Source organism: Leucoraja erinacea, chromosome 5 (assembly GCF_028641065.1).
Source record: "Leucoraja erinacea ecotype New England chromosome 5, Leri_hhj_1, whole genome shotgun sequence".
NCBI classification, from domain to species: Eukaryota; Metazoa; Chordata; class Chondrichthyes; order Rajiformes; family Rajidae; genus Leucoraja; species Leucoraja erinaceus.
In genome coordinates this window covers 9801335-9827361 of record NC_073381.1, presented here as the reverse complement: position 1 = coordinate 9827361, position 26027 = coordinate 9801335, and the positions used below count along the sequence as shown (strand labels likewise).

The 26027-nt window shown below is 45.1% G+C and overlaps 1 protein-coding gene across 1 annotated transcript in view; it reads left to right on the top strand.

Moving 5' to 3' along the window:
• LOC129696925 (collagen alpha-1(XIX) chain-like) overlaps window positions 1-26027 on the top strand; it is a 320031-nt gene that overhangs the window by 182108 nt on the left and 111896 nt on the right. Inside the window, exon 16 of the mRNA XM_055635036.1 lies at window positions 20288-20341. Within this exon, the coding sequence (XP_055491011.1) occupies window positions 20288-20341 (54 nt within the window). The remainder of the gene's footprint in view (window positions 1-20287; window positions 20342-26027) is intronic.

Genomic DNA, 26027 nt, shown 5'->3' with positions numbered 1-26027 from the left:
GATCAAGCTCCCTCACTGGTGCAGGGAGGTGTCCAGCATCGATGGTGCACAGGCACAGGAGGGAACAGGGCAGGGAACAGACAGGCAGGTAGGGAACAGGTAACAGGTGGGTAGCAGACGGGGGGAGGGGGGGGGGGGAACAGCGGGCGGAGAAGCGGCGAACAGTCAACGCCAGCATCCTCCCCGGGCAGCGTGCAGGGATTCTAGCGGTTCTGGCGGCTAGCAGCTAGCAGCTAGCAATATAGGCCGCAGGGGGACGATCATTCAACAGCCGAAAACGGCCAAAAAACACCACAGACCACCGCAACCGGAGTGACCCTCCAGTGGTCCCACTCGCAAATAATTTTCAACATGCTGAAAGTTTTTCCTCGACCAAACTGAGGCCGCGAGTTTGCGGGAACTTCCCTCGAGCATGAAGGAGAGTTACAGTGACCTCCTAGGACCATGTGTCGACCATGCTGCGAGTTTGAGTCCAACGCAAACTCTTCTAAACTCGCAAATTAGGTTGCCGCAGTGGGACAGGCCCTCAAACCTCTTTCTTCAGATAAAGCCAGATTGTTTCCATCACTTTCTGTTTTTATTACTGTAAATGGATCTTATAGAAACATATAAAATTATAAAAGGACTGGACAAGCTAGATGAAGGAAAAATGTTCCCGATGTTGGGCAAGTCCAGAACCAGGGGCCACACTTAGAATAAAGGGGAGGCCATTTAGAAACATAGAAAATAGGTGCAGGAGGAGGCCATTTATTGTGATCATGGCTGATCGTCCCCAATCAATAACCCGTGCTTGCCTTCTCCCCATATCCCTTGATTCCACTAGCCCCTAGAGCTCTATCTAACTCGCTCTTAAATCCATCCAGTGATTTGGCCTCCACTGCCCTCTGTGGCAGGGAATTCCACAAATTCACAGCTATCTGGTTGAAAACGTTTTTTCTTCCCTCAGTCTTAAATGGCCTACCCTTTATTCTAAGACAGTGGCCCCTGGTTCTGGACTCGCCCAACATTGGGAACATGTTTCCTGCATCTAGCTTGTCCAGTCCTTTTACAATTTTATATGTTTCTATAAGATCCCCCTCATCTTTCCAAACTCCAGTGAAAACAAGCCTAGTCTTTTCTGACCGACATACACTACAAACCAACTGACTCACATGGCTATCTGGACTACACGTCTTCCCACCCTGCTTCCTGTAAAGACTCCATCCCCTACTCCCAATTCCTCCGCGACGCCGCTTCTGCTCCCAGGATGAGACGTTCCGCACCGGGGCATCGGAAATGTCCTAGTTCTTCATGGAACGGGGATTCCCCTCTGCCGCCATAGATGTGGCTCGCACCAGGGTCTCATCCGTACCCCGCAACACTGTTCTCTCTCCCCATCCCCGCACTCGCAACAAGGGCAGAGTCCCTCTAGTCCTCACCTTTCACCCCACCAGCCGGCAAATACAACAAATAATCCTCCGCCATTTCCGCCACCTCCAACGTGACCCCACCACTCGCCACATCTTCCCATCTCCCCCTATGTCTGCCTTCCGCAAAGACCGCTCCCTCCGCAACTCCCTTGTCAATTCTTCCCTTCCCTCCCCTACCACCCCCTCCCCGGGCACTTTCCGTTGCAACCGCAAGAAATGCAACACCTGTCCCTTCACCTCCCCCCTCGACTCCATTCAAGGACCCAAGCAGTCGTTCCAGGTGCGACAAAGGTTCACCTGTATCTCCTCCAACCTCATCTACTGCATCCACTGCTCTAGATGTCAGCTGATTTACATCGGGGAGACTAAGCGGAGGTTGGGCGATCGTTTCGCCGAACACCTCCACTCAGTCCGCAATAACCTACCTGAACTCCCGGTGGCTCAGCACTTCAACTCCCCCTCCCATTCCCAATCCGACTTCTCTGTCCTGGGTCTCCTCCATTGCCAGAGTGAGCAACACCGGAAATTGGAGGAACAGCACCTCATATTCTGCCTGGGTTGCTTGCGTCCGGATGGCATGAACATTGAATTCTCCCAGTTTTGCTAGCCCTTGCTGTCTCCTCCCCTTCCTTAACCCTTGAGCTGTCTCCTCCCATCCCCCTGCCCTCAGGCTCCTCCTCCTCCCTTTTTCCTTCCTTCTCCCCCCCACCCCCCATCAGTCTGAAGAAAGGTTTCGGCCCGAAACGTCGCCTATTTCCTTTACTCCATAGATGCTGCTGCACCCGCTGAGTTTCTCCAGCATTTTTGTGTACCTCCTAGTCTTTTCAATCTCTCCTCATATGACAGTCCCGCCATCCCAGGGATCAATCTCGTGAACCTCAATCACAAGGATGTCCTTCCTCAAATTAGGAGACCAAAACTGTACACAATACTCCAGATGTGGTCTCACCAGAGCCCTATCCAACTGCAGAAGAACCTCTTTACTGCTATACTGAAATCCTCTTGTTATGAAGGCCAACATTCCATTAGCTTTCTTCACTGCCTGCTCTAGCTGCACGCCAACTTTTAGTGACTGGTGTACAAGGACACCTAGGTCTCGTTGTACCTCCCCCTTACCTATCCTAACCCCATTGAGATAATAATATGCCCCCAAAATGGATAACCTCACTTTAATCTATACTATAGTGCATCTGCCACGCATCTGCCCACTCACTCAACCTGTCCAGGTCACCCTGGAACCTCCTAACATTCTCTTCACAGTCCACACTGCCACCCAGCTTTGTGTCATCCGCAAACTTGCTAGTGTTGCTCCTAATTCCCCCTTCCAAATCATTAATATATATGGTAAACAGTTGCGGCCCCAACACCGAGCCTTGCGGCACTCCACTCGCCACTGCCTGCCTTTCTGAAAAGGACCCGTTCACTCTTACCCTTTGCTTCCTGTCTGCCAACCAATTTTTTATCCAAGTCAACACCCTACCCCCAATACCATGTGCTCTAATTTTAGTCTAACCAGTCTCCCGTGTGGGACCTTATCAAAGGCTTTCTGAAAGTCTAGATACACTACATCCACTGGCTCCCCTTCATCCATTTTACTTGTCACATCCTCAAAAAATTCCAGAAGATTAGTCAAGCATGATTTTCCTTTCATAAATCCATGCTAACTTGGACTAATCCTTTTATTGCTATCCAAATGCCCCATTATTACCTCTTTAATAATTGATTCCAGCATCTTTCCCACCACCGAAGTCAGGCTAACTGGTCTGTAATTCCCCATTTACAAGTGGGATAACATTAGCTATCCTCCAATCCACAGGAACTGATCCTGAATCTATTGAACATTGGAAAATGATCACCAATGCATCCACTATTTCTAGAGCCACCTCCCTGAGGACCCTGGGATGCAGACCATCAGGCCCGCGGGATTTATCATCCTTCAGTCACATTAGCCTACCCAATACTGCTGCGTCCGCTGGACTTCAGGGCGGCAGCTTCGACCACCCCGGGCCGCGGTGTTTGAGCCGGCCCGTTTGCGGGGTTCGGTGAGCCGCGGGACTGTTTGTACCATCGCCCGGTGGGGAATCGCCTCAGCGCAGAGGGAGAAGAGGAGGGAAGAGACTGCAGCCCTAAGATGTTTGCCTCCACCACAGTGAGGAGGTGCTTGGAGGACTCCCTGTGGTGGATGTTAATGTGTGTTTATTGTTGTTTATTATTGTATCATTGTATGTATGACTGCAGGCACGAAATTTCGTTCAGACCGTAAGGTCTGAATGACAATAAAGAAAATTCTAATTCTAATTCTAATACTATTTCTTGCCTAATGAAAATGTCTTTCAGTTCATCTACCCCACTTAGATCCTCTGATCCTCTGATTGTTTGTTTGTGTCTTCCATTAGTGAAGACAGATCCGAAGTACCTGTTTAACTCTTCTGCCATTTCCTTGTTCCCCATAATATTTTTTCCCCTGTCTGCCTTCAAGGGACCCACATTTGACTTTGTTATTCTTTTTCCCTTAACATATCTAAAGAAGCTTTTACTGCCCTTCTTTATATTCCTGGCCAGCTTCCCCTCGTACTTCATCTTTTCAGCCCGTATTGCCCATTTTTGTTTCCTTCTGTTGTCCTATGAAAGTTTCCCAATCCTCTGGCTTCCGGCTACTCTTTGCTGTGTTACACATCTTTTCTTTTAGTTTTATTCTACCCCTAACTTCTCTTGGCAGCCACAGTTGCCTCCTACTCAATCTTAGAATCTTTCTTCCTCTTTGGAATGAAATGATTCTGCATCTTCCCGATTATGCCCAGAAATTCCTGCCATTGCTGTTCCACCCTCATTCCTGCTGGGATCCCTTTCCAGTCTACCTTGGCCAGCTCTTCCCGTGTCTGCCTTAAGACTGAGGTGAGAAAAAACTGTTTCACCCAGAGAGTTGTGAATTTGTGGAATTCCCTGCCACAGAGGGCAGTGGAGGCCAAATCACTGAATGGATTTAAGAGAGATTTAGATAGAGCTCTAGGGGCTAGTGGAATCAAGGGATTATGGGGAGAAGGCAGGCACGGGTTAATGATTGGGGACGATCAGCCCTGATCACAATGAATGGCGGTGCTGGCTCAAAGGGCCGAATGGCCACCTCCTGCACCTATTTTTTATGTTTCTATGTTTCTAAATCAGTTATATTTGAGGCAATTGCACTGAAATAGAGACGGGATCTGAGTAGTATTCCTTTGTTGTGGGCCGATGTGTTTTTAATTGCATTGCTGATTCTTCACGGACACTGGAATTGACCTTGTACAAATGAGCTTGAAGTCATTTGGTTTCCTTGGAAAGCTGCCTGTTTATTCGTAGAGTTTCCACTTGGGACAGAGAGAGGAATTTGCATTCAAAATGGTTTGAAATTCTATTAGTTCAGATACAATTTCAACTTCTGCAAGTATTCATTTTCATTAAAATAAACAGTAATTTGTTTCAGAACCTATGATCAATTGTAATACCAATTATTTCATTCTGTTAAAAAATATTCAGAGGGATAATAAATTGGCAAATTCAGCTGAAAATAGGTTTATCTGAAAAAGGATATGATTTTAATGTGTGTGGAGCCTCAATCTTTGAATAAATGAACTAAAATCAATAAAATAAAAAATATTTATTATTTTATAGGATCTTGGTAAATTAATTATCATTTTATATAAGAAAACATTTAATAGGTTTTCGACATGTCTGTGTGCCTGATCAGTGTCAGACAGTGGTTTATGGGCTGGTTCATGCTGAAGGATGGCTGTAGGCAGCTGGCAGAATTTTACCTTAGGGAGGCCTTCCAACCTCTGGAGATCTACATTATCAGAGGTCAGATTAGATGTAAATTGACTCCTCTTCAAACTTAAAAACAGAGAGCTATATTTCTCTTTTTAAATCGTAGGTCATGCACTTCTTTGTTAGAAACTGAATGTTGAAAGGCAAATACACAAGGTTACCGTAGTTCAGTTTATTACTGTCACATGTACCAAGATACAGTGAAAAGCTTTCTACAGTGAGCTGTTCTTCCTTTTGACCTTCCTGACATATTTTAGTGCTTCAAGTTTAAATCATAACATAATTGGTGCAAGTAATGATCTGCTTTACTGATTAATGCAAACCTCCATGACCTAAAACAATAAATTATTGCTGTCAACAGTAAGCATGCAATGTAGTTCAGTAAAAGTGCTCCTTTCTATTGTTTTAATGAACCAACGGGTGGCGAGTGGTGGCGGCCTCGTCTGTCCTTTTTGTCTTTTTTTGTTATTTTTAGTGTGTTTAAAAAGTATGTGTTAATGTTCTCTGGTTTGTTTTATGTGGGCGGGGGGGGGGTGGGTGTCGGGGGAAACTTTCTTTCAATCTCTTACCTTGCCGGAGATGCGATTGTTTTCCGGATCGTATCTCCGGTCGCTCTGCTGCCTAACGTTGTGGAGCTGGAGGCCTTGCTCGGGACTGACTTTGAGCGTGGACTTTCCATCGGAGCTGATTACTTGCGTGGGATTGATGCTCCAACCGCAGCCTGCGGACTTTAACATCAAGGGCTCGCAGTCTCGAGTTGAGACCGACGTTGGGAAGCTCCATAAGCGGCATGACGTTCGACTAGCCCTGACCCGGGGTATATCGCCCGGCGAGGGGAAGCTGAGATTCCCCACCGATGCAGTAGCTTGATCGCCACGACGAGGTGGACCGCCGCCGGCTACGGGATTAAGATAGTCCCGTCAACGGAAAGTTAGAGGCCCCCGACCGTTGGAGGATAAAGAAGGGAGAGATTGAACTTTTTTTTGCCTTCCATCACAGTGCGGAATGTGGAGGAGTCACTGTGGTGGATGTTTATGTTAAAATGTATTTTGTGTTTTCTGTTGCTTTTTATTGGTAGGACTGGTGGAAGATCGCAAGCAGTCCTTGGTCACAAGTCTGACTGTATCATTGCTTGGTTTCAGCTGCCTGTGTAATGTTTAACAAGGTCTTGGCATATGATCTGTTGGGAGAGGGCAGCTGTTCTACTTGTGGGCAGCACTGAGCATTCCACAATTCTGCTTGTAAATGGAGTGCATGTGCAGGAATGATAGGTTTTTGGAATACCCTATCAGTTGGCCAAAAAGCCAAGATAGTTTTTTGAGACACAAGAGACTGCAGATGATGTACTTCAAGCAAAAGAAAAGAACTGCTGGAAGAACACAACGGGTCAGGGGGCAGCTTTCCTCTGAGTGTTTGTATCCTCTGCTGCGTCATGCAGCAAGGATACAAGCCCTTTGACCCAACTTGCTCATGCTGTCCAAGATGCCCCATCAACATTCGTCCCACATGTGGGCCATATCCCTCTAAACCTTTTCTATGCAGATACGTGCCCAAATGGCTTTTAAATGTCGTATTATACCCACCTCATTTACTTCTGGATAAAAGATTCTGTGCAGACACCAAATCTATTCCACTCATGATCTTATATACCTCTAAAAGATCACCCCTCATCCTCCAGTGCTCCAAGAAATAATGTCCTAGCCTGCCCAATCTCTCCCGATATAGCTCAGCCGCACAAGTTCTGACAACAACTTCATCAATCCACTCTGCACTCTTTCCAGCTTGACAATATCCTTCTTATAGACAACCAAAACTGAACACAATACTTCAAATGCAGCCTCAACAACATAATTTACAACTGCAACATAACATCCCAACTTATATACTCAATACCCTGATTGATGAAGGCTAATGTACTGAAAGCTTTCTTGACCACTATATCTACATGTGACACAAGTTTGAAGGAACTATGTACCTGCATTCCCAGATGCCTCGGCTCTACGACACTCCCCAGCGCCTTGCCATTCACTGTGAAGGTCCTGCCCTGGTCTGACTTCCCAAAATGAAACACCTTGTACTTTAATGCTGGTAAATGGGATACGAGGAGATTGTTATTAGATGGGCAGCAGGGAGAGATGGTGGGGCGAAGGGCCCAATGTATTGCCATACGACATTTATTTGCCAAAAATGTAAAGTCAACTTCTCCAATGAGCATGAATTAACACATGTGTAAGTGTGAGTAAACTCAATGTTCTCAGAAATGCTGGAAAGCAATTGTTCTAAGTACTAATAGAAAACATGGGAAAATCCAGCAGGTTAGGTCGTATATGTGGAAAAGAAACCGTTAACGTTTCAGGTCAAAGACACTGTATGAGAACTGAGAAAAAGTAGAGATAGTTTTACGTTGCAGAGAGAGCATGGGAGAAATGTAAAGGGCAAAGGAAATATCTGTATGAATACATCTTTTCTATCCTCATAAGCTGTTGATGTAATAATCTTGTCGATAGATTAATGAAAGCTATCCGAAAACAAAGTGACATACCAAAGTTATGAAATGGAGTTTCTCAGTGCAGTAATCTTGGATCTATCTAATCAGTTTATCCTGTTTGAATGAATGAATGGATGAATGAATGAATTAATTAATTAATGAATGATTGAATGAATGAATGAATGAATGATTGAATGAATGAATGAATGAATGATTGAATGAATGAATGATTGAATGAATGAATGAATGAATGAATGAATGAATGAATGAATGAATACGTTTATTGGCCAAGTATGTACACATACAAGGAATTTGCCTTGGTGCTCCGCTCACAAGTAACAAATTAAAACATTAATAATAAAACATTACTGTTTAAACATGTGAATGATATAAAATACCAGAGCAAAATGAGGCTACAGACTTTTGGATATTGAGTAGAGCTACTACTCGTGGAAAAAGTTGTTTTTATGTCTGGCTGTGGCAGCTTTGACAGTCCGGAGTCGCCTTCCATTGGGAAGTGCTTCAAAGAGTTTGTGGCCAGGGTGAGAGGGATCAGAGATGATCTTACCCACTCGCTTCCTGGCCCTTGCAGTGTACAATTCTTCAATGGGGGGGAAGGTTCCAGCCAACAACCTTCTCATCTGATCAGACGATTCGATGCAGCCTCCAGATGTCGTGCTTGGTGGCTGAGCCAAACTATACCATGCTGGAGAAGGTGAGGACAGACTCTATGATGGCCGTATAGAATTGGACCATCATTGCCTGTGGCAGATTGTGTTTCCTCAGCTGCCGCAGGAAGTATATCCTTTTGTTGGGCTTTTTTTTACTGTAGAGTCGATGGTAGCCCCCCCATTTCAGGTCCTTGCAGATGATGGTTCTGAGGAGTCTTTTGAGTCAGATGTGACTGTGGTGTTGTTGATGGTGAGTGGGGGGAGGGGAGGGGGAGCTCTCCTAATGTCTACTATCAATTCCACCGGAGCATTGAGCTCCAGGTTGTTACGAAGGCACCAGGACGCAAGCTGTGTCACTTCCTGTTTGCAGGCAGATTCTTCCCCATCCTGGATCTGTCCAATCAGAGTTGTGTCATCCGCAAACTTGTGAAGCTTGACAGACGAATCTGTGGAGGTGCAGTTTGTTGGTGTGGAGAGAGTAGAGGAGAGGGGAGAGTATGCAGCCTTGCGGTGCGTCTATGCTGAGGTTCTGCGGTTCTGAGACGTGCTTTCCCAGCCCCACATGCTGCTTCCTGTCTTTCAGGAAGCTGGTGATCCACCGACAGAGGAGTTAAAGCACAGTCAAGTTGGAGAGTTTGGAGTGTTTTAGCTCTGGCACAATGCTGTTGAATGCAGAGCTAAAATCAGCAAACAAAAATCCTTGCGTAGGTCCCCTGGCGGTCTAGGTGCTGGAGAATGAAGTGCAGGTCCAGGTTGACTGTGTCATCCACCGATCTATAGGCCCGGTATGCAAACTGCAGTCCAGCAGGGGGTTCGTGATATTTTTCAGCTTGACCAGCACAAGTCTTTTAAGGGTCTTCATGACTACAGAGGTCACTGCCAACTGCAATAGGCCTGTAGTCAAAAAGACCAGTAATCCTTGTCTTTTTGGGTACAGGGACAATTGTGGAAACTTTGAAGCAGGCAGGGACAGTAGATGTTTGCAGGGACTGGTTGAAAATGTCTGTGTAGACCGGTGCCAGTTGTTCGGCATAGAGCTTGAGGGTAGGGGGGGGAAACATTGTCCGGTCTTGGAGATTATTTCATTCAGGCCTCTCCCATTCACTGTACAACGTAAAACTAACTTGTTTTCTCCTTTTCCCAATTCTCCAAAGAGTTTTCCTCATTCAATTTTACCTTAATTTCTCTCCACAAATGCTGCGAGACCAGCTGATTGTTACCAATATTTTCTGTTTTATTTCAGATTTGTAGCTTCTGCAGCTTTATTGGTTTTCACTTCAGATACTTTGGTTTCTAAAATGTCTACAATGTTAACAATTCTTTTGATGTCATAGAAACCAAAAACTATTTCATTGAATAAAGTAATATCGAAATTACAGGATGATTTCAGTCCTAAACCCTCCAAAATTGTAGAGAGCTACTCATTTGGAAGTCAGACAACACTGTCGTTAGAACATTGTCTCATTGAAAGACTCATCTCGGTACCACAATGTTGGTGACTTCTCAGAACACATGGTCTGTGACAAGCTAGTTTATGGTTTAGTTAATGAGAAAATGTCAGCAAAGGTACTAAGTGCTTGGAATCACAGGTTTAATCGTACAAGATAAATCACCATCTCCACAGAAATTGCATTGAGAAATTAGAGAGAATTTGTCCAATTCAAGATACAAAAATATAATGGCAGGTCAGTCATAGTGTGATAGGGAAGGCTTGAATTACAAATCAGAATCTGAAGCATGCGAGTGTGATTGGCACAGATTGCTGCTGCGTAGCTAATGAGGCCATTCAGAGTATTTCTGTCAATTTAAAATGGTAATATCTTTTAACTGTCAGAGAGAAAAACAATTATTTTCAGCATTATCTAAAGGCAATATGCTTTATCAAGGCAACTCCAGTCATGTGATTTCTTCACAGGAAGATGTTTGCCTGGCATGAGACGAAGTCACATAGCACCGCAGGCAGTGTAAAGAATGGAACAGGGTCAAGACATTTGCACCATTAGAGGCAACAGCAGAGATCAGCAAGTAACAAACTCCTGGGGGGACTCGTAGGGTCAAACATGGGTGGGGAGAAATGAATTGCAAACGTTTCGGGTCCAGACCCCGTATATATTTTTCACCTAGTTAGTCCATTCACATGCATATGCTCAACTGAATGCTGATCAAAAGTCAGTAGTTGGCAATGAAGACACAGATCAATGTGCATTAGTGTACAGAACTATCTGTACACTATTCATTTACAGAAATTATCTCCAAATATCTCCAAATGTAGCATGAACAAGATATTACAACAGATAGGTCACTGTCTGCATAATCAAGGGTATGTACTTATAATCACAAATACCATAAGAGAAAATCTTCAACATGAAGAGTATTCAGATGGTTACATAAATAATGTGAAGCTGAAAGAAGCAGGCAAGCATTGTATTTAATGTAGTTTAATCTGGGGCTAAAAGTAAAGTGTATGCATTGGAATCACTCATCCAAAAGGTGGACGCGAGTGTCAAGGCAAGGAAACTTGAAAATATTGCCGAATTTGGGATCAGTCCTTGATGGTAGAAGGCTATGCTAGATTGTTGCCAGTTATACATCAATGATTTGGATGAAGGGATTCAAAGTAACATTAGCAAGTTTGCAGATGACACCAAGCTGGGTGGCAGTGTGAACTGTGAGGAGGATGCTATGAGAGTGCAGGGTGACTTGGACAGGTTGGGGGACTGGGCAGATGCATGGTAGATGAAGTTTAGTGCGGATAAATGTGAGGTTATCCACTTTGGTAGCAAAAACAGGAAGGCAGATTACTATCTAAATGGCGTCAAGTTGGGAAAAGGAGAAGTACAACAAGATCTGGGGGTCCTTGTACATCAGTCTATGAAAGTAAGCATGCAGGTACAGCAGGCAGTGAAGCAAGCGAATGGCATGTTGGCCTTTATAACAAGAGGAATCGAATATAGGAGCAAAGAGGTCCTTCTGCAGTTGGACAGTGCCCTAGTGAGACCACACCTGTAGTATTGTGTGCAGTTTTGGTCCCCTAATTTGAGGAAGGATATTTGTGCTATTGAGGGAGTTTTACAAGGTTTACATGGTTAATTCCCGGGAAGGCGGGACTGTCATATGCTGAGAGAATGAAGCAGCTGGGCTTGTACACTCTGGAGTTTAGAAGTATGAGAGGATATCTCATTGAAACATATAAGATTGTTAAGGGCTTGGACACACTAGAGGCAGGAAATATGTTCCCGATGTTGGGGGAGACAAGAACCAGGGGCCACAGTTTAAGAATAAGGAGTAAGCCTTTTAGAACTGAGACGAGGAAACACTTTTTCTCACAGAGAGTGGTGAGTCTGTGGAATTCTCTCTCTCAGAGGGTTGTGGAGGCCGGTTCTCTGGATGCTTTCAAGAGAGAGCTAGATAGGGCTCTTAAAAATAGCGGAGTCAGGAAATACGGCTCGAAAGGCCGAATGGCCTGCTCCTGCACCTATTGTCTATTGCCTATTGAAGTTAAGGCAAAAATGGAATTGGCAAGGAACATAAAACAGCATGTGGCTTATGTAAGAATGTTGGCAGTGAGCCTTTGTTAGTTAAATATGATAGAACATTTAAGTTTATGTGATGTGCTTCAGATTACTGATGGGTAGTTATACAAGTGATATAATGAACAGTGGTGTGAAAATCCAATGGTGTTTGCATCACATGTGTTGATGACGAATGGGAGAAACCAGACACCAACTAAGGAAATCATTAAGAAATGCCTTTGAATAAAAAACAAGGTTTCATTAATTCATCTTTGGTGGATCATTTATCTCGGTACGGGCCAGAAACTTTTATTAGGAACTTTTGCTCCTAAGTGGACAGTTCTGTCAAAAGCTGCTCATAGAATATGCAAATTGGATGGAAACATGCTCATGCAGTATATCTTATTATTTCTCTAATCTCAATTTGATTCTTAAGTTAGATATAATGGTTTGAAACAAAATGCTGTTATGGATGCATTGTCAAGTTATATTTGAACTTGGATATGGGGAGTAGAAACATGACGTGCATTGAAAATAGTAGAAGATGATGTTCCAGCAAGATTAATAACAAGATTAATGAAAAGGCAACAAGAGATGTTGTCTGATGAATAAACTCCAAAACGATGTACTGAATTGGACAAATGGCCAGATGAATTTATGAGGAAGTACAATAACTAACAGTATTCATTTTGACAGAACAGGGTTATATATAACATAATATATAAGTTATATATAAGTCATTAGATCTAAAAACATATGCAATTTTTAAGGGATTGGACATGCTAGATGCAAAAAAAATGTTCTTGATGTTGGGGGAGTCAAGAACCAAGGATCACAGTTTACGAATAAGGATTAGGCCATTTAGGACTGAGATGAGGAAAAACATTTTCACCCAGAGAGTTGTGAATCTGTGGAATTCTCTGCCACAGAAGGTAGTTGAGGCCAGTTCATTGGCTATATTTAAGAGGGAGTTAGATGTGGCCCTTGTGGCTAAAATGATCAGGGGGTATGGAGAGAAGGCAGGTACAGGATACTGAATTGGATGATCAGCCATGATCATATTGAATGGCGGTGCAGGCTCGAAGGGCCGAATGGCCTACTCCTGCACATATTTTCTATGTTTCTATTCCTTCTCTCCAGAGATGCTGCCGGTCTCGCTGAGTTACTCCAGCATTTTGTGTCTACCTTCGATTTAAACCAGCATCTGCAGCTCTTTCCTACACATTCATTTGAATTGATGGACTCACTGAATCATCACTGACTTCACCATATCAACTAGGATGAAAATGGAGAGTGGAGAGATTATGATATGATATATGATATGCCATTTATTGTCACTATACATGTACAATGAAATACTCAGTGCATACATATAATTTAGTACAAAAAAACAAGAAACAGAAAAACAAAACAGAAGGGAGAAGGGGGGGGGGATAGGTGCACAATTCTGCGGCGCTATATACATATATACAGATGGAAGTTCGGGTGTTGGGCTGTGAAGTCAGTGCATGTGTGAATTTGAATTAAGAGTAGTTATAATTTTCGGCAAGCAACTATTCCTGAGTCTATTTGTCCTGGATTTGATGCACCTATAGTGCCTTCCAGAGGGCAGCAGGTCGAACAGTCCAAACGCAGGATGGGAGCTGTCTTTGATGATCTTCTTTGCCCTGCTAAGGCAGCGGGAGGTGTAGATATCCATCAGGGAGGGGAGAGGGCAACCAATGATCTTCTGCGCTGTCCTAGTTACCCTCTGAAGCCTCTCCCTGTCTGCCATGGTGCAGCTGCCATACCATGCTGTAATGCAGTATGTCAGCAGGCTCTCGATGGACGAGCGGTAGAAGGTCAGCAGCAGGTTAGAGTCCAGGTTGTGCTTCCTGAGGACCCTCAGGAAGTGTAGCCGCTGCTGAGCCTTCTTGATGACCGCTGTCGTGTTGTCCGTCCAGGAGATGTCAGCAGCGATATGGACGCCGAGAAACTGGAAGGTGTTGACCCTCTCCACACACTCGCCGTTGATGTGTAGGGGGACTAAGTCGGTGCTGTGCCTCCTGAAGTCGGCAATGAGCTCTTTTGTTTTCCTGGTGTTCAGAGCCAGGTTGTTTTCTGAGCACCAGGTTGTCAACTTCAGGACTTCCTCTCTGTAGGCTGCCTCGTCTCCCTTTGAAATAAGTCCGACTACAGTAGTGTCATCAGCAAATTTGACGATGCGGTTGTTGTTGTGGGCCGGACTACAGTCGTAGGTGTAGAGACAGTATAAGAGGGGGCTTAGCACACAGCCCTGTGGGGAGCCGGTACCCAACCTGCGAGTGGAGGAGAGGTGGGGGCCGAGTCTCACAGTCTGGGGCCGGTTGGGGAAATCTTTTATCCAGGCACATGTGAGAGTGGGGAGGCCGAGAGTGACCAGTTTGTCGATGAGAATGTCCGGAATGATTGTATTGAAAGCTGAGCTATAATCCACAAAGAGCATCCGGACGTAGCTCTGCCCCTGCTCCAGATGGCTCAGCACAGAGTGGAGAGCTACGGTAATGGCGTCTTCCGTGGATCTGTTTTGGCGATAAGCGAATTGGTGGGGGTCGAAGTCTGGTGGTAGATAGTCCTTGATGTGCTGGAGGACCAATCTCTCGAAGCACTTCGTGATTACCGGAGTGAGGGTCACAGGGCGGTAGTCATTAAGGCTGGTGATGGGAGACTTCTTCGGCACTGGGACGATTGTGGCTGACTTTAGGCAGGACGGAATAACTGCCTGGTCCAGGGAGAGGTTGAAAATTCTGGTGAAGATGGTAGTGAGCTGGTGGGCACACGCTTTGAGCACCTTACCAGGTACTCCATCTGGGCCGGTAGCCTTCTTGGGGTTCACTGCGAGGAGCACCCGTCTGACATCGTGCTCCCTGACAGTGAGTGGGGTAGTACAGGAGCCAGGTGAGGGTGAGAACAGGGCTGTAGCAGGTGAGTGCTGCTGTTGTGATGTTTCAATGCAGGAGAAGAAGCAATTTAGCTTTTCTGCCAGCGGCACACTCAGGTCTTCTGACTTTGTGGCACAGCCTCTGTAGTTGGTAATGTATTGTATGCCCCGCCATACCTCCCATGTATTATTGCTGGACAAGTGGGACTCTATGCTCCTCTTATGGTCCGCCTTGGCATTTTTAATACCACTTTTCAGATCGGCTCGAGCAGCCCTGTACAGAGCTCTGTCACCTGACCTGAAGGCAGCATCGCGGGCTCTGAGGAGTCTGCGGACCTGGCTGGACATCCAGGGTTTCTGGTTTGGGAAAACCCGTATGTTTTTGTCCACAGTCACGTTTCCGATGCAGAACTTGATATAGTCCAGCACCGATTCTGTGAGAGTTTCCAGATCCTGGTGTTCGAATATGTCCCAGTTTGTCTGTGTAAAGCAGTCCTGTAGATTGGAGAGTGCATTTTCAGGCCAGGTTGTAACAGATCTTATGGTGGGCCTGGCACTGCGTCTGAGGGGGGTGTAGGCTGGAGAGAGCAGGAGGGAGAGATGATCTGACTGGCCGAGTTGGGGGAGGGGGATGGCTCTATACGCGTGCTTAATATTGGTGTAGACATGATCCAGCGTGTTCACCCCTCTAGTAGAACACTTGACATGTTGATAGAATTTCGGCAGTACAGTCTTCAAGTTGGCCTTATTAAAGTCCCCTGCGATTATGTGAACACCTTCGGGGTGATCCCGCTGCTGTTCGTTAATGGTGTTCAGCAGGAGAGAGAGCGCCTTGTTTACATTGGCGTCAGGTGGAATATACACAGCCGTGACAATCACTACTGTTAGTACTCTCTTTGGCATTTGTCAAAGAAGCGCCAAAGAGGGAGTGCATAATTTTAAACAAAATAAATTGATTAGCAAATGTCTCGTCAGGCTGCAGAAAGACAGTATATTGCACAACAGGTTGTTTTCATGGAGGAGGCCACTCTCTTACTGCTGCCTAAAGTTATCCCTTTATTTGCCTGAATTCCTGATTTTTGTTTTTGGAGCCTGACTTTTCTCTTGTCAGGACACAATGTGGGAGCTCAATGACAGGCTTCCCCATGCACTTTGCTCTTCATTCACTTTTGTATGCTGGCTTCCTTTTACAGTCTGGTCATGATATAAAGCCCTGCAGAAGAACTCCTTATAAACAGTCACCTGAAATGTGCTTATGCCTTCCCAGATTCTCATACCCTAGATTCGCCTTTTGGACACCTCCCTGACCCTCTCCATAGAATTGTTAGGATCTTTGCAAGGCTATTGAATGCACTGAATATGCATCAACTCCCTGCAGAGAAATGGTCGAAAAGTAATTGCTCTTGTCTGCCTCCCTGTTCTGAGCTCAGTAAACTATTTTCCTTCCGATGCCTATTCACTTCCATTTTGCAACGTAATTGATTTTGTTTCCATCACCCTTAAAGGCCTGTCCCACTTTCACAACCTAATTCACGACCTCGAGTTTGCCCTTGATTCATACTCGCAGCATGATCGTCACGAGGTCGTAGGTAGGTCGTAGGTAGGTTGTGATGCTAGTCGTAGGGACTCGTGGCATCAAGTAAGTCGGGGCATTTTTCTAGCTTGATGAAAAATGTCCACGATTAAAAAAGGTCGTGAATTAGGTCGTGAAAGTGGGACAGGCCCTTTACTGTTAATGAGTTACAAATCATGGCCACTCTCTGCAAAAAAAAAATTCACACCCATTATTTTAAATCTGTATTGCCTGATCCTCAAACCATCTACAAATGGGCAATACTATCTTTCTACCTTAACTAAACACTTCTCTCAGTCTGCTTTGCTCCAATCTCCTCAGGTTCTGCACTGAAATCTCTTATCTTAATTCTTTATCCTTGGAACCTTTTACCTGGATTACAGTGTGACCATATTCAAAGGACCCACCCCATTCACAGAAGCAGTACATATTCCTCAATCATGCCCAGTTCTCTTCTAGGCCATCAAACATTGAACTGGCTTGAATGCAGCTACTTTTATCGGTCCATCCGTTTAATAGTTGACCAGGTGCCAAAATTATTCTGGCCAAAATAATTTTGAGACCTGAATAATACCGAATGGAAATGTTAAGATAGGTCAAGTATTGTTAATTTAGTGTGGCTTTGTTTCTGCGTTTAACCATTTTCAAGTCCATGCTGCTGTTTAATAAGTTAACAATGTGACATAGAAGAACATAAACCAAGTGCACCCCTTCGTCAGTTGGGTCCCACAGCACTCTTTTAAATAAGTCAGGCATGACTAGGTTTTAAAATTTCTGCTGGCTACCTTTAATTAATCCTCATCTCTCTCGCTGAAGTATTGTGTCTTCTCAAGGGATACTCGGCACCAGCAGTGGGCTAACTGCCCTATAGTTAATTGGTTTGCCTCTGTCTGCTCTTTTCAGTAGATGTTATATTGGCAATGTTCCACCCCCCTGACGCACACAGTGAGCCATGTACACACATAATTAAATATTAGGATAAAGGGAATATTTCAATAGAAGTAGGTGAAACAAAATTCAAATGGAATTTCAGAGCCTCGATACGGCTGTCAAAGATACAGTGCTCTCCATAATGTTTGGGACAAAGGGCCATCATTTATTTATTTGCCTCTGTACTCCACAATTTGAGATTTGTAATAGAAAAAATCACATGTGGTTAAAGTGCACATTGTCAGATTTTATTAAAGTGTATATTTATACATTTTGGTTTCACCATGCAGAAATTACAGCTGTGTTTATACATAGTCCCCCCCCCCCCCCTTATTTCAGGGTACCATAATGTTTGGGACACAGCTTCACAGGTATTTGTAATTGATCAGGTATGTTCAATTGCCTCCTTAATGCAGGTATAAGAGAGCTCTCAGCACCTAGTCTTTCCTCCAGTCTTTCCATCACCTTTGGAAACTTTTATTGCTGTTTATCAACGAAGACTAAGTTGTGTCAATGAAAGTCATATAAGCCATTATGAGTTTGAGAAACAAGAATAAAACTGTTAAAGACATCAGGCTTACCAAAATCAACTGTTTAGAACATCATTAAGAAGAAAGAGAGCACTGGTGAACTTACAAATCGCAAAGGGACTGGCAGGCCAAGGAAGACCTTCACAGTTGATGACAGAAGAATTCTCTGTATAATAAAGAAAAATCCCCAAACACCTGTCCGACAGATCAGGAACACTCTTCAGGAGTCAGGTGTGGATTTGTCAATGACCACTGTCCGCAGAAGAGTTCAAGAACAGAAATACAGAAACTACACTGCAAGATGCAAACCACTGGTTAACCGTAAAAATAGGATGGCCAGGTTAGAGTTAGCCAAGAAGTACTTAAAAGAGCAACCAAAGTTCTGGAAAAAAGGCTTGTGGACAGATGAGACGAATATTAACTGAAACCAGAGTGATGGCAAGAGCAAAGTATGGAGGAGGGAAGGAACTGCCCAAGATCCAAAGTGTACCACCTCATCTGTGAAACTCGGTGATGGGGGTGTTATGGCCTGGGCATGTATGGCTGCTGAAATTACTGGCTCATTTATCTTCATTGATGATACAACTGCTGATGGTAGTAGCATAATAATTCTGAAGAGTATAGACACATCCTATCTGCCAGGCACGTGCCGTGGGTAATTAATCAGGGCAGGCAGTCAGTCGGTTTTTAAAAAACCTTGAAAACCGCGCATGCGCAGATTGTTCTCCCTGCCGGTAGGCAGTCAGTCGACTTTTATAAAGTAATTTGTCTTCAAAAGTCTTATCTCTTAATAAAGTATTTAAAAACATACACCGTATTTTCCAGCAATGAAGACGCTATTTTTTACCCAAAAATAAGGCACGAAAATTTACCTGCGTCTTAGAGGCCGAAGGTTAGGTTGTTAGCCAAGAAGGATAGGCTTGTTGCTGTACTGAGGGATAGCCAAATTTATCCCTCATTGATGGCAGCTGATGGGAAGTGGCTGTAAAGTGGGAAGCGGCTGTAAAAGGACAGCGCCGCTGGGGGGGGGGGAGTTCCTTTCACAGCATGTGGGGAGTCTGGCCCGTGTCAGCATGGGCAGGAGCATTGAGAAGGAGGGGGCCGGGGATCATGCCAGCAACTCACTCACCGCTGCCGCGGCGCTCCGGGCGCGGAGCCACCGCATTGTGTCCGGGGAGGGAAGTAGCTCAGGTGGCTACGAGTTCCTTAAATTCTTACTGCCGCCGGGAGCAGGACATGGCCTCACTTGCTGCACTGGGTGACACTGCATCCCATTCACTGCCTGGTCTTTCAATATAGACCAGGCAGTGAGGGGACCAACTCAAGAGCAAAGATCTTAGAGCTCAGCGGGTGATGGATAACAGGACAGTGGGCGGTGGAGCTTACTGCTATGTCAACGCGAGTAACCTCAATTGGTCCCTTGATCGCGCTCTTAGGTCGGCATAATTCTCCCGTGCCTTTCATGGTGGGCACGTGCCTGCTATCTGCTCGTTCAAACAAATGCCTCAAATCACATTGGCTGGCAGTTCATTCTACAGCAAGACAATGATCCCATACATACTGCTAAAGCAACAAAGGAGTTTTTCAAAGCTTAAAAAATGGTCAATTCTTGATTGGCCAAGACAATCACCCGATCTGAACACAATTGAGCATGCTGAAGAGAAAGCTGAAGGGGACTACCCCCCGACACAAGCATAAGCTAAAGATGGCTGCAATACAGGCCTGGCAGCGCATCACCAGAGAAAACACCCAGCCAAGAATCGCAGATTTCAAGCAGTCATTCCATGCAAAGGATAAGCAACAATATATTAAACATGACTACTTTCATTTACATGTCATTTCTGTGTCCCAAACATTATGGTGTCCTGAAATGGGGGGACTATGTATAAACACTGCTGTAATATCTACATGGTGAAACCAAAATGTATAAAAATGACCTTTATTAAAATCTGACAGTGCACTTTAACCATATGTGATTTTTTTTTTCTATTACTAATCTCAAATTGTGGAGTACAGAGGCAAATAAATAAATGATGGGTCTTGGTCCCAAACATTATGGAGGGCAATGTATGAACAATCAGATTGTGTAAGTTGTCAAGATCAGAGAAGCACAGAGAGACGTGGAGCTAGAGATTACAGAATGAAGTAGGGGAGAGACAATGCAGTCTCGTAGAAAAAAATCTACGGTTTTCTTAAGTTATAGGTGCAGAATTAGGTCATTCAGCCCATCAAGTCAACTCCACCATTCAATCAAACCTAATCTATCTTTTCCGCTCAACCCCATTCTGCTGCCTATAACCCCATAACCCCTGATACCCGTACTAATCTCTTGGCAAATCTTAGTAAATGTCCTATTGTGGTGCCATCATGGCCTTCCTGCAAAATGATAATTAAATTGTACAGGTGGAACATTTGCATGGTGAAACTTTGATTGGACTTTGTTCATCTTCCTACTATTTGTTTCTCTCCAGGGAAAACGAGGTAGACGTGGCCTCTCTGGGAAACCAGGCCCCCCTGGACCGCCTGTAAGTTAATTTATTTTTCTGTAATGAATGTTCGTTGTGCTTTGATTATACCCAGGACTCAAGTTTGAAACTACAACAGGCTGAAAGGATGATAAATGTGAGGGTACTTAACAACGGAAACAATAACAAAATGCACTATTGTAGTATCTTAGCAAATTGAAAATACTCTAAGGTACCTAATATGATATTAAGTGAAGCCAGTGATGGGCACAGAATAGAACAGATAAGGTTTTTTTTTTTGTCAAGAAAATTCATATTTATGAAATAATAAGAGGAATAATAAAAGGTGAAGATGTATAAGGGGTTTTTCTGCAATAATGGAATAATTAAAATTAAGGTTACTGCAGAGGTTACTGTATTAGAGTCAAGGGATACGGGGAGAAGGCAGGCACGGGTTATTGACAGGGGATGATCAGCCATGATCACAATGAATGGTGGTGCTGGCTCGAAGGGCCGAATGGCCTCCTGCACCTATTTTCTATATTTCTATGTGTCTATGACAGAATTAGAGTACCGCAGATATTTCGGGGAATTATGGGGCTGGAGCAGGTGACAGCAACAAAGACAGACAAGATGGGAGATTTGAAAATAAAGAAGAGGAATTTTAACACCATGTAGCTGCACCATGTAGGGCAATGGATGACCTGGACTTTGTGCAGAATCTGGATAATATCAAGTTTATAGTTTGGAGAGACACTTTGATTGTTCTGTAATAGTCAGATCCAGGGTTTCAAAAGCATGGAGTAGACTGAGAGCAGGTGATCTGCTGGAGCAAGGAAAAAACACAATACTTTAGATTAGATTAGATTAGATTCCTTTATTGTCATTCAGACTTTGACAATGACATAGCATGTTTCATGTGATAATTATCTAATATAATTCACAAAGGAGGGAAAAGAACAACAGCAGCAAAGTTAAGGGCCTGTCCCACTTACACGACTTTTTAGGCGACTTCAGGAGACTATGCAGTCGCCACATGTTTGCGGGTAGTTGCCGGGGAGTCGCCTTAATGATCATGACGAGGATCCGCATTCTGGGAACTAGTAGCGGCCTCATTATGGTCGCCGTGAATTTTTCAACAAGACGCCATGGAGAGTAGCAAGAATTCTCGAGCCGTGGGTGGGTCGCCAGGAGGTCCTAATGGGTTGCCAGGAGGTTGGAGGTTCTCGTAGGTTGGAGCCGGTGCTGACTGGTGAATTTGATTGGCTCATTGGTAAAAAAAAGGTAAGCAGTAGTTTTCAGAACCAAGGATAACTGACAGGTAATGTTAATGTCCGCCGAGCTTCACAGCCGTGTATATCTGGCTTCTTAAAAGTTGTCTCCACTCTTTCTACCCCCCCCTCCCTCTTTCAAAGGACTTACTGTACACTGTGCTAGCCGTCTTAATTACAGCACCAACCTTCCTGTTCATCGTGTTTTGTGTCTGTTTCACATTGGCTTTCCACTGTGTGAATCTTTTAGACGGCACTCCCCCCACTTGCCCTGTCCCCCGCCTGCATAATGGGCTGGTGAAAGAAGCGATGTGTGTGCATGTGTTCCAGTCTGACAGTCGCCGTTCCAGTTGCCGGTTTTTCAGGCGACTGATGAAGGATCCCAGCCCTGAAGTATTGACTATTTCTCTTTCCACAGATACTGCTTAACCTGACTTTTTCAAGCATTTTCTGATTTTATTTAACATTTCCCATTAGATATGGAAAACTTGTATAATTTGGGACTGTTGGCAACACTAGTTTAGGATGTCTGGCTCAACACTAGTTTAGGATGTCTCTCATCTGGCTCGGCGAACAATCCTGCTCAGGTAGACGGAACCTACCCCACCCACTCATACTCAATGGCTGACAGATATTATGTCCTGCCTAAAGCTTGAGAAAATCAGGTACTCACTTCAACATTCAAATGGAAGGTTTCAGAAAGCGTGAGGACCTTTTTTAAATGCATTCCAGACTTGATATGTGCTTGATCATCAAGCACAGTTTAACTATCTACCCATTCATTTATCGTGGATTATTGTTGTGACAGGCTGGTATTTGCATATGCTACTGTCAGTGACTGAGGAGGGATTATTTTTGGTATCTCATTTTTCTTTTATTGTTGTTGTCTTGTTATATGTTAGCATAAGTTGTTTTATATTTATTCTTTTCGTACACTCTGTCTGTAACAAATAGACAACTTTGCACTTTGTTTTGTCCTGAAAACTAAATAAAAAAGATTTTGACTAGTTTGGGATGTCCTGAAGCTCACAGAAAGGAGAAGAGGGAGGCTGCTTGGGAATACGTTAAGATGGTCAAATCCAGAGGCATTCTTCAAGAGCAGAAGTGCTAAGCTAAGGATAGTGTTGGCTGATGTCATGGACACTGAAATATACAGCTTAGCGATGATATAGAATATAGGTCCAAAATTCAGCTCAGGATCAGTTGTGAACCTAAGCTTACGAAGAGCCAGAGGTAGACACAAAATCCTGGAGTAACTCAGCAGGTCAGGCAGCATCTCAAGAGAAAATAGAGAAAAATCCATTGTCTCTATAGGTGCTGCCTGACCTGCTGAGTTACTTCAGCATTTTGTGTCTATCTTTGGTATAAACCAGCATCTGTGGTTCCTTTTTATTACATTGTGAAGAGCTTGGTTTGTTTTCAGTTTCTTGCCAGGAAAAATAATGAGTTCAGTTACTGAGAATACAGTTTGTAATGGGAATTGAAGATGGATTTAGAAGCCCTAATATTGGAGAAAATGTTACTTAGACATTTACTCAGTCATTTAATCTGATAATATATATAACGTTTAGGAATCAAAAGAAGTGTTGTTAGGATAGTGCTGGGTAATGTCTGCATAATTGGAGAAACTAACCCTGCATTTTCAGATGATGATAATGATGCTGTATGCATGTAGATGCAAAATAAAATGGACCAGGGACAATCAGAGGTGACCAGAATAGGAAGAAAAGGTATTGCAGGCATTTCTCTGTACATGCTTGATTGAGTAAGCATGATGAGTTGACTCTGTTGGACAGTGAATGTTTTGGAGAAGGAAGTTATCTCGAGGAGGAGGAGGAGCCATCTTGGGGAACGGCTGCTAACCAGCAGCCGTCCGTTTAATTCACTTTTTTTTTTGTAGTTTTAGTGAGTCCTGTGCTTTGTTTGTGGGAGAGATAGACTTTTTAATGTGGGGGGTAGGGGGTAACAATATTTCTAGGTCCCTACCTGGTCGGTGAGGCAGCTTTTTCTCCGGGCTGCCCCGTCGTCCCGTCCTCGTGGCCTACCAGCGGGCGTGGAGCGCCGTTTCCTGGCGGGGACCGCCCAGCACCTCGGCTTCGGTGGCGGCACAGCGCTGGAGCGCTATCGGGGAGCGGAGTGGGCGATGCCTTGCCTGGGTCGCCGCGCTGGAGCTCCGGTGAGCTGTGACTGCCGAGTTCAACACCTCCGGGCTGCGGGTCTGCAGAGCGGAGCGGGCGGCGCCGACTTCAACATCGGGAGCCTGGGAGCTCCAAACCGGCGCGGCCTTGTCGGCTTCGGAAGCCGCGGTCTCCGGTAAGGAAGCAGCCGTTCCAGGTGGCCCAGCCACTGAGATGACTCTCCCAACGCCGGGGCAATAGCACCCGGCCAGAACGGCCAGGAACATTGGGCCTCCGTAGAGGCAATAGTGGAGGCCTCAATAGGCCTGACTTTGGGAGAACTGGGGATGGGGACTGGACATTGTGCCTTCCCCCACAGTGGTAACCATTGTGGGGGGATGATTTTTTTGTGTGTAAGTGAATATTTTAGTTTGTGTCCAAGATAGCTATCGGAAGGGAGAGTGTACGCTGGCGCGGTTTAGCTGCCGCTGCTCTCACTTCACATTGTGTTTTTGATTTTCTTGTCTTTGGATCGAATTCTGTCTTTAATTTGTGTATTGGTGATGTCTTTATTATTTATTTTACTCCGATTATATGTTTTTTTACTCTTGTTAATTTCTGTAAGGTGATCTTGAGACTTTCGAAAGGCGCCCACAAATATAATGTATTATTATTATTATTATTATCTGTTATGAGGCAAACAGGCCAAAAGGAACAAGAATAGATAGAAACAGCAAGACACTGTAGATGTGACCGAGCTCATGTGGTTACATCATGCTCAGCTAAGATACATAAAGGGTGGTGGGTGTATGGAACAAGGTACTAGAAGAGGTAGTTGGGGCTGGGACTATCCCATCATTTAAGAAACAGTTAGACAGGAACATGGATAGGACAGGTTTGGAGGAATATGGACCAAGTGCAGGCAGGTTGGACTGGTGTAGCCTAGATATTGTTGGCCGGTGTGGGCGAGTTGGGCCGAAGGGCCTGTTTCCACACTGTATCATTCTATCCATATCCATCTCTATAATTGTAAAACTCTGATCTTGGATGCGAGTGTGTGTGTGTGTATAATCATATCTTCGCGAAAAAACAACGAGCTTACGGTAAAATTTTTACATATTCCGGTAGAGATTTATCCCGTGGACTCTGAAATCGTCTTATCTGAAAAATTCATGCATTATTTCTCGTATTATTAATCAAAATGTTCACGTCTGAAGAAGCTTGGAAAAAAAACGGCTGTCTTTGGCTGATGATGTCACAATGGATCTGCCTGCCTGCCGTTCTTGCTCACATTGCGACTGACTAGAGCTCTCGGGTCTGTCTCTGGTCGGGTCCATCGTGGGGTGGGCCCCTCTTCCCCCCCCCCTTCCCCCCCCTCGTCTCTCTCCTCCTCCTCTCCCCCTCTTCCCCCTCTTCCTCCTCTCCCCCTCTTCCCCCTCTCTTCCCCTCCTCCTCTCCCCCTCTCCCCCCCCTCCTCTCCCCCTCCCCCCTACATTCAAAGTCTTCTCACCCACCACTCCACCTCCAGGTCCCACAGATCGACGGACTTGAGGCTGCTGCATATCCCGCGGTCTAGGCATAAGCTTAGGGGCGACCGCGCCTTTGCGGTTGCAGCTCCTAGACTGTGGAACAGCATCCCCCTTCCCATCAGAACTGCCCCCTCCATCGACTCCTTTAAGTCAAGACTAAAATCTTATCTATACTCCCAAGCCTTTCCTGACGTCCACTGAGCGAGGGCTATATGTATGTAGTTTGGTTGTTTATACTATTCTTTATTATAACAAATGTAAAGCACTTTGGCCAACGAGAGTTGTTTTTTAAATGTGCTATATAAATAAATGTGACGACTTGACTTCTCCTCTCCACCGCTCCTCCTCTCTCCCCACATCTACCTCCTCCTCTCCCCCCACCTCCTCTCCCCTTTCCTCCTCCTCTACCCCCTCCTCCTCCTCTCCTCCTCCTCTCCCCCCTCCTCCTCCTCCCCCCCCCCCCTCCTCCTTCCCTCCCCCCCCCCTCCTTTTCCCCTCCCTCCTCTCCCCCCTCCTCCCCCCCCCCCCCCTCCCTCTCCCCCCCCCTCCCCTCCTCCCCCCCCCCCCACCTCCCCCCCCCCCTCCTCTCCCCCCCCCCCCCCCCCCCTTCCTCCCCCTCTCTCCCCCTCTCTCTCCTCTGTCTCTGCCCCCTCTCCTGCCCTCTCTACTCCCCCCCCTCCCTCTCTAGACACACCTGCGAGTCAGGGCCTATGCATCAGTGGATAGGGCGGGGATGGGCTAAAAGGAGCCAGTTTATAATATTAATATAATATCAAGGGGGGTGGTTAGTGTGTGTGTGGCGCAGGCCCCCCATCCCCCCCCCCAACCC